General features: G+C 50.5%; 1 protein-coding gene across 9 annotated transcripts in view; it reads right to left on the bottom strand.

Moving 5' to 3' along the window:
• Nucleotides 1-14173, bottom strand: part of tdp1 (tyrosyl-DNA phosphodiesterase 1) — a 132896-nt gene that overhangs the window by 21988 nt on the left and 96735 nt on the right. For 2 of the 9 annotated variants that reach the window (XM_072493853.1, XM_072493882.1), the window contains one exon: nucleotides 1201-1306. The exons of the other annotated variants lie outside the window; for them this stretch is intronic. In XM_072493853.1, coding sequence (XP_072349954.1) covers nucleotides 1201-1306 — 106 coding nt within the window. The remainder of the gene's footprint in view (nucleotides 1-1200; nucleotides 1307-14173) is intronic. 9 annotated transcript variants of the gene reach the window in all.

Genomic DNA, 14173 nt, shown 5'->3' with positions numbered 1-14173 from the left:
CTCTCTCTCTCCCCCCCCGCCCCACAAATACTCGACTTCCTTGTCGATGAAACATCGGTCTAACCCAACCTTGAATATGTTCGACGGCCCAGCCTCCACCGCCCTCCGAGGAAGAGGATTCCAAAGATTAACGACTCAAATAAGAAATTTCTCCTCATCTGCTTCGTAAATGGAAGCACCCCTCATTTTTAAATTGTGCTCCCTAGTTCTGCATTCGCCCATGAGGGGAAACCATCCCGTCAGTCTCCACCCTGTCCAGCCCCCTCGGAATCTCCCTTGCTTCAGTAAGAGCATCTCTCGTTCTTCTAAACTCCTATGAGTAACGGCCCAACCTGCCCAACCTTTCCTTAGGAGACAGCCCCTTCATAGAACATACAGTGCAGAAGGAGGCCATTCGGCCCATCGAGTCTGCACCGACCCACTTAAGCCCTCACTCCCACCCTATCCCCGTAACCCAATAACCCCATCTAACCTTTTTTGGACACTAAGGGAAATTTAGCACAGCCAATCCACCTAACCTGCACGTCTTTGGACTGTGGGAGGAAACCGGAGCACCCAGAGGAAACCCACGCAGACACGGGGAGAACGTGCAGACTCCGCGCAGACAGTGACCCTGCGGGGAATCGAACCCGGGTCCCTGGCGCTGTGAAGCCACAGTGCTACCGTGCTGCCCCAGAAATCAGCCCAGTGAGCCTTCACTGAACTGCTTTCAAATCAAACATACCCCCTCCCTAAGTAAGGGGATCAATATGGACACAGTACCCGAAATGTGGCCTCACCAATGCCCTTTGGTGCTGTGACGTGAAGAACGGCCAACATTCCATTCGCTGTTGGAATTGCCAACGATCCCCGATGTCAGGATTGCTTCTGGGTTCTGGGCACTTATAGTGGGTCACGCCCACCGTGATTTTCATTGGATTGGATCATCCCCATGGGGATTAGGAGGGTAATTACAGAAGGCCAATAGGGGGCCTTCCAAAGGTAAAGAGTGGTAGCCCCACAGTCAGAACTGGGAGCTGTTGAATTATGTGGAGCACAAAAACCATTCCTGACGTCAGTCCTGCTTCTCCAGAATCCCGTGGGGCTGGTCAGCCTGGATTTCCCACCCAGCTTTCACGACAATCTGATAATCGGCCTGTGACAATCAGGTACAGGGAATTCAATGCAACATTGTGAATGACTGAAACGTGGGACCCTTACATTCCGACAGTAGATACATCTCATTGGCCGCAAAGCACTTGGGGACATCCAGTCCGCGACAGGTGCTATATAAATGCAAGTCTTTCTTTCTGGGTAAAGGTAGTTTCTTAACACAAATGAAGAAAATAAAAGATTTAATGGCAAGCCATGAATTTATGCGACAATGTCCAATACCCATTTGTTAATGCTGGGGCTTCACAGTGACAGGTAACAATGACGGTAATAGTGCCAAATGGATTAATGCCAAATAATCAAATCTTTCTTTTTCTCAATTAACACCCGAGTGTTTTAGAAAATAAATCGAATCCGGAGGTGACAGAAAAAATCTTTCATTCAATGACACAAAACCTCCTTTGCGAACCACAGGAAAACCGGCTTCAGATCAGAAATGCAGGGAACTGCTCAATTTGATCCAAATGGTCGAGTCTTTGTGTTACTCTCAGCAGGAGACCGTTACAAACCTACTGGGGCCTTTGGTTTGAGGCCGTTGTTGAGGTTCCTACGGAGCGAGCCGAAGATAAGTGGGCACTTTGAGTGGGAGCAGGTGGAGGCTGCACTGCAGAAAAGCAGAGACAACTCCCACACGGTTATTACATTCACCATCGCCAAGAAGGGGCGGGTTGAGCAAGGGGCTGGTTTAGCACAGTGGGCTAAACAGCTGGCTTGTAATGCAGAACAAGGCCAGCAGCGCGGGTTCAATTCCCGTACCGGCCTCCCCGAACAGGTGCCGGAATGAGGCGACTAGGGGCTTTTCACAGTAACTTCATTGAAGCCTATTTGTGACAATAAGTGATTATTATTATAAGAGGGCCACCAGCCATTTTCTTTCCCACCTCTAATTAAGGGAACATTTGTCATCTTAATTTGAAAGGCAAAGCATTAGTCTTCCATTTCCTGCTCTCGTTAAGTGACCTTCGCCCTCAGTGAGCGCCACAATCGGTTTTAGTCAAGACACACATTTAAGTTTCAGGGCTACAGAAAACAGGAATGCTAACGGTAGGCACACTGTCCAAACTCACCAAGAATTCAATCTGGCAACACATCTGGAATTAGAAGTTAGACTTTAAAACGTTTTTAAAAATTAATTCAAGGTATGTGATCTTCGGTGGTGAGGCCAGCAATTCATTGCTCGTTCCCAATTGTCCTTGAGAAGGTGGTGGTGGGCTGTCCTTCTGGATCCGCACTGATCCCTCAGTCTGAGGGGACACGCTCATTCATGTTAGATAGGGAGTTCCAGGATTTTGACCCAGTGACAGTGAAGGAACGGTCGATGTATTTCCAAGTCAGGCTGGCGAGTGACTTGGGGAACCTCCAGATGGAGGGTTCCCAGGTATCTGCTGCTCTTGTCCTTCTGGATGGTAGCGGTCGTGGGTTTGGGAGGTGCTGCCTAAGGAGCCTTGGTGAGTTGCTGCAGTGCATCTTGTAGATGGTGCACACGGCTGACACTGTGCGTCAGTGGTGGAGGGACTGAATGTTTGTGGAAGGGGGAGCAATCACAAACTCTACTCATCTCCCTCAGTAAGTCAAAGGTCTCCTAAGAATTCCAAAACATCACTGAAGGATATTCCACCAGCATCACGCGTGGGAAACTTTTAAGGGCTGGTTTAGCACTGTGGGCTAAACAGCTGGCTTGTAACATAGAACATAATGCAGAACAAGGCCAGCAGCACGGGTTCAATTCCCATATCAGCCTCCCCGAACAGGCGCCGGAATGTGGCGACTAGGGGCTTTTCACAGTAACTTCATTGAAGCCTACTCGTGACAATAAGCGATTATTATTATATTATTATTACTGTGTTATCTGGACATCGCAGCAACCCAGAGGAATAATGCCCGCCTTTTAAAAACTGATTTCATTATCCACAGGCTTCATCATTTGACACCAATTTGACCTTTCATTGATGACCAGGCTGTCATTTTAAGTCATAGTAAGAAGTCTTACAACAACCGGTTAAAGTCCATTTGGCCACCAATTTACAAAATTAGCACGCGAGAGTTCCGAGGGATTGCCACACAATAATCACCTTAAAAGAGCAATGTGGTCAGTTAGTGCTTACGCTATTTCGGTGATCCCAAAGCTGGGCCAATGACCCGAAAAATGTCAGTTCAAATCCCGCAGCGGCACTTTGACAAACTGAATTCAGTCCAAAAACTAAAAATTTGGAAACTAAAAAAAAAAAAACATCGGGTTGTTGGATTATTGTAAAAGCCCAGCTGGTTCACCATTGTCCTTCAGGAAAAGGAAGGCAGGAAAATCTGGCCTTTAGGAATTAGGAGCAGGAGTAGCCCACGCGATCCTGCTCCGCCGTATATGTGACTCCAGCCCCCAAATTTAGGAATACAAGAATAAGGAGAAGGACTTTGTCATACCCCGAGCCTGCTCCACCAAAGTGATAATGACCGTCTCCACGCGGAGCTGGCCTTACGGGCAGCCTACACTGTTGTCAAGAGATTGTAAGGCAAGACGAATTAAAAATGTTATTAAAAGATTTGATTTCAGGTGTCATTATTTCTGGGAGGTGGAATTTTCTGAGTAATAGTTAAGAATACATGTTTCGCTTCACGGCCAGTCTGTGTTCTATTTTTGCTCTCCAGGGAAAGATGTGTGAGCCTTTGTGCTAAGTTGGCGATTATGCTGCAAACAGTCCTGGTGAGCAAAGGGCTGGATTCTCCGATTCTCAGGCTATGTCCTGACTCCGGCGTGGGAACGGTGGTGGCCTCTTACGACCGGAAATTTGGGGCAGAACGGCCACCGATCCTCTGTCTGGTGAGGGGCTAGCAGACAGGCAGCATAGAGTACTGGCTCTAGCTGCCAAAACGGCCCGGAGAATTAATAAGAATAATAACTATTTTTATTGTCACAAGTAGGCTTACACTGCAATAGAGTTACTGAGAAAATCACGGCATTGCCGGGTCCGTGGCCGTGCATGCGCACGGCGGCGGCGGCCCCCTGGCCTGCAACATGGCCCCCCCCCCCCCATTTGGCAGGCTCGTGACCCCCAAACCACCACCCCCTCCCCCCCCAACAGTGCCCCCAGCCCCTGCCAAAGTGCCCGCGGATCAGCTCCCGCCCGATCGTGGTGGCGCTGGGCTGAGCCCACAGCCACCACGCCGAGTTCCCGGCAGGCAAGACCATGAGAGACCCACACCGCCAGGAACTTGGCCGGTCGAGGGCGGAGCATCGGGGTCTGGGCCTCAGGTAACGTCCTGAGGCCATCAATACAGCCTACTCCTAGAGTGCGCCGCTTTGGAGGGAGCGGAGCATCGCGAAAGCGGCGCCACCTCCGGTTTCATCGGAAACAGGGATTCTCCAGCCGGAGAATCCCGTCCAAAGTCTTTATTTGCTGTTGTTATTCATTGGGTTAGTGTCTGATTTCATATTTCATTCACCTGTCACTCAGCCACAGTGTTCTTTTATGGGCAGCACTGTAGCATTGTGGTTAGCACAACTGCTTCACGGCTCCAGGGTCCCAGGTTCGATTCCCAGCTTGGGTCACTGTCTGTGTGGAGTCTGCACATCCTCCCCGTGTGTGCGTGGGTTTCCTCCGGGTGCTCCGGTTTCCTCCCACAGTCAAAAGATGTGCAGGTTAGATGGATTGGCCATGATAAATTGCCCTTAGTGTCCAAAATTGCCCTTAGTGTTGGGTGGGGTTGCTGGGTTATGGGGATAGGGTGGGGTGTTGACCTTGGGTAGGGTGCTCTTTCCAAGAGCTGGTGCAGACTCGATGGGCCGAATGGCCTCCTTCTGCACTGTAAATTCTATGACATCTATGACTCATATCATTTATTATTTATTGTTATGAATTTTGTTAAAACAGATTACAGCTTTATTTCTAAAACTTTCACTAATATCCCTCCAATGGCATCAAAATAGAAACACACAGACACACACACACACACACACAGCCCTGTTTCCTAATACCACTTTCTCACCCTATCTGCACATTTCCTTGGTCCCTAATGATCTATTGATCTTGGTCTTGAACACATACTCATTGACTGACCATCTACAGTCCACTGGAGTAGAAAGTTCCAAAGATTCCCAATGCTCCGAGTGGAGAAATCTGTCTTCATCTCAGTCCTAACGGGCTAAACTCCTTAACTTGAGACTACGACCCCTAGTTTTGGACTCTCCAGTGAGGGAAAACAGCCTCTCAGCATCTACCCTGTCAAGCTTTCCAGGAACTTTATACTTTCAGTGAAGGTTTTCCCAGCGCTGTTAGAAACAGAGTTCCAGAATTTTTTTTTGGAAAATATTTTTTTTTTAAATTTAGAGTACCCAATTAATTTTTTCCAATTAAGGGGCTTAGTGTGGCCAATCCACCTAGCCTGCACATCTTTGGGTTGTTGGGGCGAAACCCACGCAAACACGGCGAGAACGTGCAAACTACACACAGACAGTGACCCAGATCCGGGATCGAACCTGGGACCTCGGCGCCGCGAGGCAGCAGGGCTAACCCACTGCACCACCGTGCTCTCCAGAAAATATTTTATTAAGGCATTTATAATTTTAACACTTTTTAAACAGAAAAATCCAACAAAGACAAAAAACCCACACTGACATAACCATCCCCTCCCCAAGCAAAGACCCCAACCAGCATGGTTCATATATAAACACTCCGTCTGATAGCCCTCCGTGCATTGATCTTCCTACACCTATTTGTCACTTCTATGCCTCCCCAACTCCCCCCCCCCCCCCCCCCATACTCTCCCCTTGCTGACAGACTAATTTTCCTTAAAGAAGTCGATGAACGGCTGACAAGGCCAACATTTGTTACCCATCCTTAATTGCCCTGGATCAGCATGGCTTGCTCTGCCATTTCAGAGGGCAGTTAGGATGCTGTGGCTCATCCTTACCCAGACTGGGTAAGGATGACAGATTTCCTTCCCTAAAGGAACATTAGTGAGCCAGATGGTTTTTAACAACAATTGATGATAGTTTTTCATCGTTACTGAGACTAGATCTTATTGATTGAATTCAACCTCCACCAGCTGCCGTGGTGGGATTTGAACCCGCATTCCCAGAGCACTAGCCTGGGCCTCTGGATTACTCATGCAGTGACATTTTCACGACATCACTGGAAAAGTGGCTGGGAGGGGGGCGCTTGGAACTTCAGACTCAGGCAGCGGAGAATCAGAGAATTTACAGTGCAGGAGGCCGCCATTCGGCCCATCGAGTCTGCACCAGCCGTTGGAAAGAGCACCCTACTTAAGCCCACACCTCCATCCTATCCCCGTAACCACACCTAACCTTTCAGGACACTAAGGACAATTTAGCTTGGCCAATCCACCAAAGCTGCACATCTTTGGACAGTGGGAGGAAACCGGAGCACCCGGAGGAAACCCACGCAGACACGGGGAGAACGTGCAGACTCCGCACAGGCAGTGACCCAAGCCGGGAATCGAACCCGGGACTCTGGAGCTGTGAAGCAGCAGTGCTAACCACTGTGCTACCGTGCTGCCCCTATACTGTCCACTAAGTCGGGTCTGGGAACTGAGGTTAAATCATAGAACATTGCTTCAAAATGAGATACAAAGAGGGGGGAATTAATTTTTCTCTTAAAGCAAAGATGTCCCTGTCCCACCTCCCCCAGTTTGGTCTCCAACGATACTGGAAGAAAGGAACTGAACAGAACTGCAGAATATCTGACAATTGAACCGTGAACTGTTATCTTCTGCAGGCACGAAGACATCTAATGATCAGGTAGAGGAGACAATGCAGCCTGACAGCTCACTACAAGCAGCTCGCTGTGCTGACAGGTAAGCACAAGAATCGACTACCAGCAGAGGGTCAACAACATTGATTGTCAAAACGGTCTCCACTCTTTCAGTGGGGAACTGTGAGCTCGTTCGCGTGCATTCATTAGCAATAAAACAAGTGACAGCATTTTGAAGCTTGTTTTTTTTTTTACGGTCCCTTGTATAGAATCGCTATTGCAACTATAACGAGAGTATTTTTAAATGTGTTTCTTTGTATAAACATAGTTTTAAAAAGATGACGACCAATCGGAACGGGAGCCTCCTCGAGTCGCCTCCCACTCCTACTGCATCTCATCCCATCAATCAATCTTTCTAATCCTTTCCGCCACATGTTTATCTAGCCCCTCCAAAACTACATACATCTATACTATCCACCTCAGTTACTCCATGTGGGAGCAAGCTCCACATTCCAACCATTCTCTGGGTAGAGGTTTCTCCTGAATTTTAATTGTATTTATTTGTATCTTTTTTTCTTAGGGCTAGGCTTGGTCTCCCCAACAAGTGGGAGTATTTTTCCCTTGTCTACTCTATCAAATCCTTTGATAATCTTTTCTTTAAAAAAAAATTCTATTCAAATTTTTGTCAAAAACATAATTTTTGCACAATCGTACGCAACAATTAACATAACAGAATAAATGTTAACCATATACACAGAGAAAAGAACAATACTACGTAACAAACCCCCCCCCCCCCCCCCCGAGTGCTCTCCTAGAAAGTCGAGGAACGGCTGCCACCTCCGAGAGAACCCCGTCATGGACCCTCTCAAAGCAAACTTTATTTTCTCGAGACTGAGAAACCCAGCCATGTCACCAATCCAGGTCTCTACACTCGGGGGTTTCAAGTCTCTCCACATTAAAAGGATCCGTCTCCGGGCTACCAGGGGGGCAAAGGCCAAGACGTCGGCCTCTTTCGCTTCCTGAACTCCCGGATCGTCCGACACACCAAAGATCGCTATCTCTGGACTCGGCACCACCCAAGTGTCCAAGATCTTGGACAAGGCCTCAGCAAATCCCTGTCAGAATCTTTTAAGAGCCAGGCATGCCCAGAACATATGGACATGGTCTGCTGGGCTACCCGCACACCTCGCACATTTATCCTCAACCCCAAAGAGCTTGCTCATTCTGGTTGCCGTCATGTGTGCCCGGTGGACCACCTTAAACTGGATTAAGCTAAGCCTGGCACATGATGAAGAGGAATTGACCCTGTTTAGGGCATCCGTCCACAGGCTCGCATCCAGCTCACCGCCTAACTCCTCCTCCCACTTGCCCTTAAGTTCCTCCACTGGGGCTTCCTCCGCCTCCTGTAGTTCTTGGTAGATGTCCGACGCCTTGGGGCAGCACGGTAGCATTGTGGATAGCCACAATTGGAGGTGCTGACCTTGGGTAGGGTGCTCTTTCCAAGAGCCGGTGCAGACTCGATGGGCCGAATGGCCTCCTTCTGCACTGTAAATTCTATGATAAGTGACCTTCCCCTCCCCTACCCAGGTGCCGGAGACCACCCTATCCTGTATCCTGCGTGGGGGGTAGCAGCGGAAATGATATCACCTGTTTTTTAATAAAGGCGCGTACCTGAAGGTATCTGAAGGCATTTCCAGGGGCAAATTGAATTTCTCCTCCAGCGCTTTCAAGCTGGGAAAAGTCCTGTCTCTGAACAGGTCCCCCAGCCTTTTAATACCTGCCCTATGCCAGCTTTGAAATGAAAAATGAAATGAAATGAAAATCGCTTATTGTCACAAGGCTTCAAATGAAGTTACTGTGAAAAGCCCCTAGTCGCCACATTCCGGCGCCTGTTCGGGGAGGTGGTACGGGAATTGAATCGTGCTGCTGGCCTGCTTGGTCTGCTTTAAAAGCCAGCGATTTAGCCCTGTGCTAAACCAGCCCCGTCTATCTTGCCCGGGACAAATCTGTGATTGTTGCCTATCGGGGTCCAAACTGAGGCTCCCTCCACCTCTTCTCCACTGACCCCAGATCCTTAATGCCGCTGCCACCACCGGACTTGAGGAGTAGCGGGCCGGCGAGAACGGCAGAGGTGCCGTTACAAGTGCCCCTAAGCTGGTGCCTTTGCATGAGGACGCCTCTAGCCCTCCCACGTCGACCCCCTCCCCCAATACCCACTTCCTAATCACGGCTATATTAGCCGCCCAATAGTAGTTGCAAAAGTTCGGCAGCGCCAACCCCCCACCTCCCCCTCGACTGCGCTCCAGACACAGTCTCTTTACTCGCGGGGTCTTATTTGCCCATACGAATCCCGAGATGATCTTGTTCACCCGCTTAAAGAAGGACTTGGGGATGAAGATGGGAAGGCACTGGAAGACAAACAGAAATCTGGGGAGAACCGTCATCTTAACGGTCTGCACCCTCCTCGCTAGAGAAAGCGGGAGCATGTCCCACCTTTTAAAGTCCCCCTCCATCTGCTCCACCAGCCGAGATAGATTACGCTTGTGGAGGGCATCCCACTTTGGAGCCACCTATATCCCTAGGTACCGAAAGCTCTTCTCCACCATCTTCAGCTGAAGCTCTCCCAGTCTCTTTTCCTGCCCCTTAGCTTGGATCACAAACATCTCGCTTTTCTTCTCGTTTAGCTTGTACCCGGAGAAATTGCCAAAGTCCCTCAGAATCTGCATGACCTCCCCCATCCCCTCTAGTGGGTCCGAGATATACAGGAGCAGATCATCCGCGTAAATCGAGACCCGATGCTCCAACCCACCCCCCCCCCCCCACCCCCGAACCAACCCCCGCCAGTTCTTTGAAGTCGGCAGCGCGAGAGCCAGCGGCTCTATCGCAAGGACAAATAGTAACGGGGAGAGGGGGCACCCCTGCCTCGTCCCCTGGTGTAGCCTAAAGTATTCCGACCTCACCCTGTTCGTGCATACACTTGCCACAGGGGCCTGGTAGAGTAGCTGACCCAACCTATGAACCCCTCACCGAATCCGAACCTTCTTAGTGCTTCCCACAGGTACTCCCATTCCACCCGGTCAAAGGCTTTCTCTGTGTCCATCGCCGCCACTACTTCTGCCTCCCCTCCCTCTGAGGGCATCATGATGATGATTAGGAGCCTCCGTACATTGGAGTTCAATTGCCTGCCCTTGACGAAGCCTGTCTGATCCTCCCCTATCACCCCAGGGACACAGTCCTCAATTTTAGCAGCCAAGATCTTGGCCAGCAGTTTGGAGTCTACGTCCAGGAGCGATATCGGTCTACAAGATCTGCACTGTAGCGGGTCTTTCTCTCGTCTGAGGATGAGTGAAATCGAAGCCTGTGACATTGTTGGGGGGGGGGTCCCCCTCTCTCTTTGGCCTCATTAAAGGTCCTCAGCAGGAGTGGGCTCAGCAGCTCCGAAAATTTCTTGTAGAATTCTACAGGATAGCTGTCCGGCCCCGGGGCCTTGCCCGACTGCATATTCCCAAGACCCTTTACAATCTCCTCCAGCTCTATCGGGCCCCCCAGTCCCTCCACCAGATCCTCTTCCACTTTTGGAAACCTCAGTTGGTCCATGAATTGCTTCACCCCCCCCCCCCCCCCCAGACGGGGGCTCTGACTCATACAATTTACCGTAAAACGCCCTAAAGACTTTGTTCACCCCCTCTGGGTCCATGACCGTGTTGCCCTCCTTATCCCGTACTTCCCCAATTTCCCTGGCCGCCTCCCTCTTGCGAAGTTGGTGCGCCAGCATTCTACTCGCTTTCTCCCCGTATTCGTAGACACCCCCTTTGGTCTTCGTCAGCTGTGCTACCGCCTTCCCAGTGGTCAGCAGGTCGAATTCCGCCTGCAGCCTCCGGCACTCTTTCAGTAGCCCCGTCTCGGGGGTCTCTGCGTAGCTCCTGTCAACTCGGAGTATCTCCTCGACGAGCCTTTCTCTCCCGCTCTTTCTTTCTTCTCTCTATGGGATCTGATAGAGATTAACTCCCCTCTGATAACTGCCTTCAGGGCCTCCCACACCGTGGACGCTGCTACCTTGTCCGTATCATTAGTTTCCAGGTAATTTTTAATGTTCCTCCTTATCCGCCCACAAACCTCGTCGTCTGCCAGCAGCCCCACATCTAACCTCCATAGTGGGGGCTGACCTCTCTCCTCCCCAAGACGCAAATCCACCCAGTGTGGAGCACGATCGGAGACTGCAATGGCCGAGTATTCCGTCACCTCCACCCTAGGGATTAACGCCCTGCTCATCACAAAGAAATCTATACGGGAGTAAACTTTGTGGACATGGGAAAAGAAAGAGAACTCCTTCGCCCTCGGTCAGGCGAATCTCCACAAGGTCTACACCCGCCACCTGATCCATGAATCCCCTCAGTGCTTTAGCCGCTGCTGGTCGCTTCCCCGACCTGGGGTTTGACCGGTCCAATACAGGGTCTTTAACTGTTAAAGTCACCCCCCATAATCAGATTGTATGAGTCTTGTTTGATTAAGTTCCATGCCTCGTCCGGTGTATCAAAGTAATGGTGGCGATCTTGATACGTGACCCAAAGCCTCGCCGGATGCAAGAGCCCGAAGTTCACCCCTTTGTTGTGGAGGGCCGCCTTAGCACGGTTGAATCCGCCGTGCCTCTTGGGCAGTTCTGCTCCCAGGTCCTGGTAGATGCGGATTACGCTGCTCTCCCACCTGCTGCTCCGCTCCATTTTAGCCCATCGCAGCACTCGTTCCTTATCTGAGAAGCGGTGGAACCGTATCACCAAGGCCCTCGGCGGTTCGTTCGTTCTGGGCTTCCTTGCAAGGACTCTGTGCGCCCCATCCAGTTCCAGAGGCCGAGGGAATGATTCTGACTCCATCGGAGTCCCCAGTAACGTGGTCACGAATGCGCTCGCATCCGACCCCTCCGCACCCTCAGGTAGGCCCAGAATTCGCAGGTTTTGCCTCCTGGACCTATTTTCAAGGTCTTCCAGCCTCTTCTGCCCCCTCTTATGTAGGGCATCGTGTGCCTCCACCCTGACGGCCAGGCCCAGTATCTCGTCTTCATTATCCAAGACCTTTTTCTCAATCTCCTTGATCGCCTTATCCTGCATTTTCTGGGTCTCAACCATTTTCTCCATTGAGGCCTTCATTGGGGCCAGCATCCCCGTTTTCAGGTCCGCAAAGCAGCTTCTCAGGAACTCCTGCAGTTCCCGCGACCACTGGGCCCACGCTACCTGATCCAGGCCGGCCGCCATTTTCTGTTCCCCCGCCCGTTACTGCCACTACTCACTGGTCGTTTGTTTGGCCGTCCTGCTCCTGATCCCCTCCATAAACTGCTGTGGGGAGCCTTCTGGCGCGCTTGCCTGCCGATTCGTGCCAAAAAGGGGCCGTCAAAGCTCCTTCAAAGGACCCGTTAGTCCGTTAGCGGCAGGAGCTGCCGAAAACGCGACCTACCCGCGCATGGCCGCCACCGGAAGTCTCCTTTTATAAACTTAAAGGCCTCTATCAGGTTACCCCGAGTCTTCTCTTTTCTAAAGAAAAAACAGAGTCCCAGCCTGTTCAATCATCCCCGACTCCCCAAAGTTTGCCCACCATCTACATCTACAGGAGTGTGATGTATACTCTCCACTTGCCTAGATGTGTGCAGCTCCAACAACACTTAAGAAGTCCGACACCATCCAGGACAAAGCAGCCCGCTTGATTGGCCCCCCCCATCCACAAACATTCAAACCCTCCACTGCAGGAACTCACCAAGGTTCCTTAGACAGCACCTTCCAAACCCACAACTGCTACCATCTAGAAGAAAAAGAGCAGCAGATACCTGGGAACCCCACCACCTGGAGGTTCCCCTCCAATTCACCCGCCATCCTGACCTGGAAATATATCGGCCGTTCCTTCACTGTCGCTGGGGCAGCATCCTGGAACTCCCTCCCTAACAGCACTGTGGGTGTACCTACACCACATGGACTGCAGCCGTTCAAGGCAGCTCACCACCACCTTCTCGAGGGCATTTATGAGTGGGCAATAAATGCTGGCTCAGCCAACGAAGCCCACATCCCATGAATGAACTTTTAAAAAGCCTCTCCGTTCTGGTATCGTGCTTGTAAATCCCTTTTTGTACATTTCCAGTGCCTCTGTATTGTTTTTTAAACATGCCGATCAAGCTGCGCACGATACTCCCAAGTCTGAACTAACCAGGCTCCAATACAACCTCTCTACTTTTGACTTCTAATCCTCTAGGAATGAAGCCAAGTACTTTGTTTGCACTTTTTATGGCTTTGTTAACCTGCTAATTTGCCGCCTGCATCTCCATACGACCAGTCCCCGTGTCGTGGGTCATCCACCTGCTCTTGCTGTTGTTCCTGCCCGAGGACCTACCATGCGGACAATTGCTCTTTCTTGCTTGACACAGGAAAACACCTGGCGATCTTGACAATTTAGTTGCACCATAAACTCGAGTTTGAGTGGGTTTCCAATGCCAGTGAGTTGAAAATACACAAAACAGATTGGCCCAGCAAGGCAGAGGTGTCTCTGGGTCTGACTGCAGTTTTCTCTGGGATGGTTTACAGCTTTGAACTTTATGATTTCAATTCATCTTTGGGGTTGAGCGTTGCCGGGAAGCACGGCATTTACTGCTGTAGCCAGTTAAAATGGCCAAATCCCGATTTAAAATGGCAAACGGAAGAGGCTGATGGGAAAATCAGCCAACAGGACTCAATCAGGCAGCTGCAGGTAAAACTGTGTATTCGCCTCTGGGGAGGCCAGACAGAATCGATACCTGCAGCCATCAGCATAACAACACACCAGCCATCTGAATATTAAGTAGCAATCCCCGGGAACAATGTGCAACAAATTAGACACACAAAGCCAACCCAGACTTTTCGGTGCCAGCAGGAGCCTACACAAAGAGAGGTGAATGACCACCCCAAAACCGCCCATCGATCAAGGAATCGCTCCAGCATTGGAGAATATCGAACCAAGTGATTGGGACGAAGTCCAATCACTTGGGACCAGGTACAGGGTCCGCCCCGAAAGGCGGGAAGCCCCTGGGGACTATAAGAATAGAGTCCAAGTTCAAATCGACCCTTCTTCACCCTGCTGCAACCCCTGCTGCCTTCTGCAACAACCGCTCAAATCGTAAGTCTTACTCCAACGCTCGCTACGAAACAGGCGCTCCTGGCTATCGACCTGTACCCGCTTTGAATCCCGCAGGCTCAGAACCCATACGAAAGGCCATTCGTTTCCCTGACCTGGTGGGCCATTTCCAAAGTTAAGTATTGGCCTGTTAGTTGTAGTAAGTAGCTTAGAAGTAGAATTAATAA

This window comes from Scyliorhinus torazame, chromosome 2, assembly GCF_047496885.1.
Source record: "Scyliorhinus torazame isolate Kashiwa2021f chromosome 2, sScyTor2.1, whole genome shotgun sequence".
Taxonomy (NCBI): Eukaryota; Metazoa; Chordata; class Chondrichthyes; order Carcharhiniformes; family Scyliorhinidae; genus Scyliorhinus; species Scyliorhinus torazame.
The sequence above is the reverse complement of the archived record's forward strand: the minus strand, read 5'-3'. Positions and strand labels throughout refer to the sequence as shown.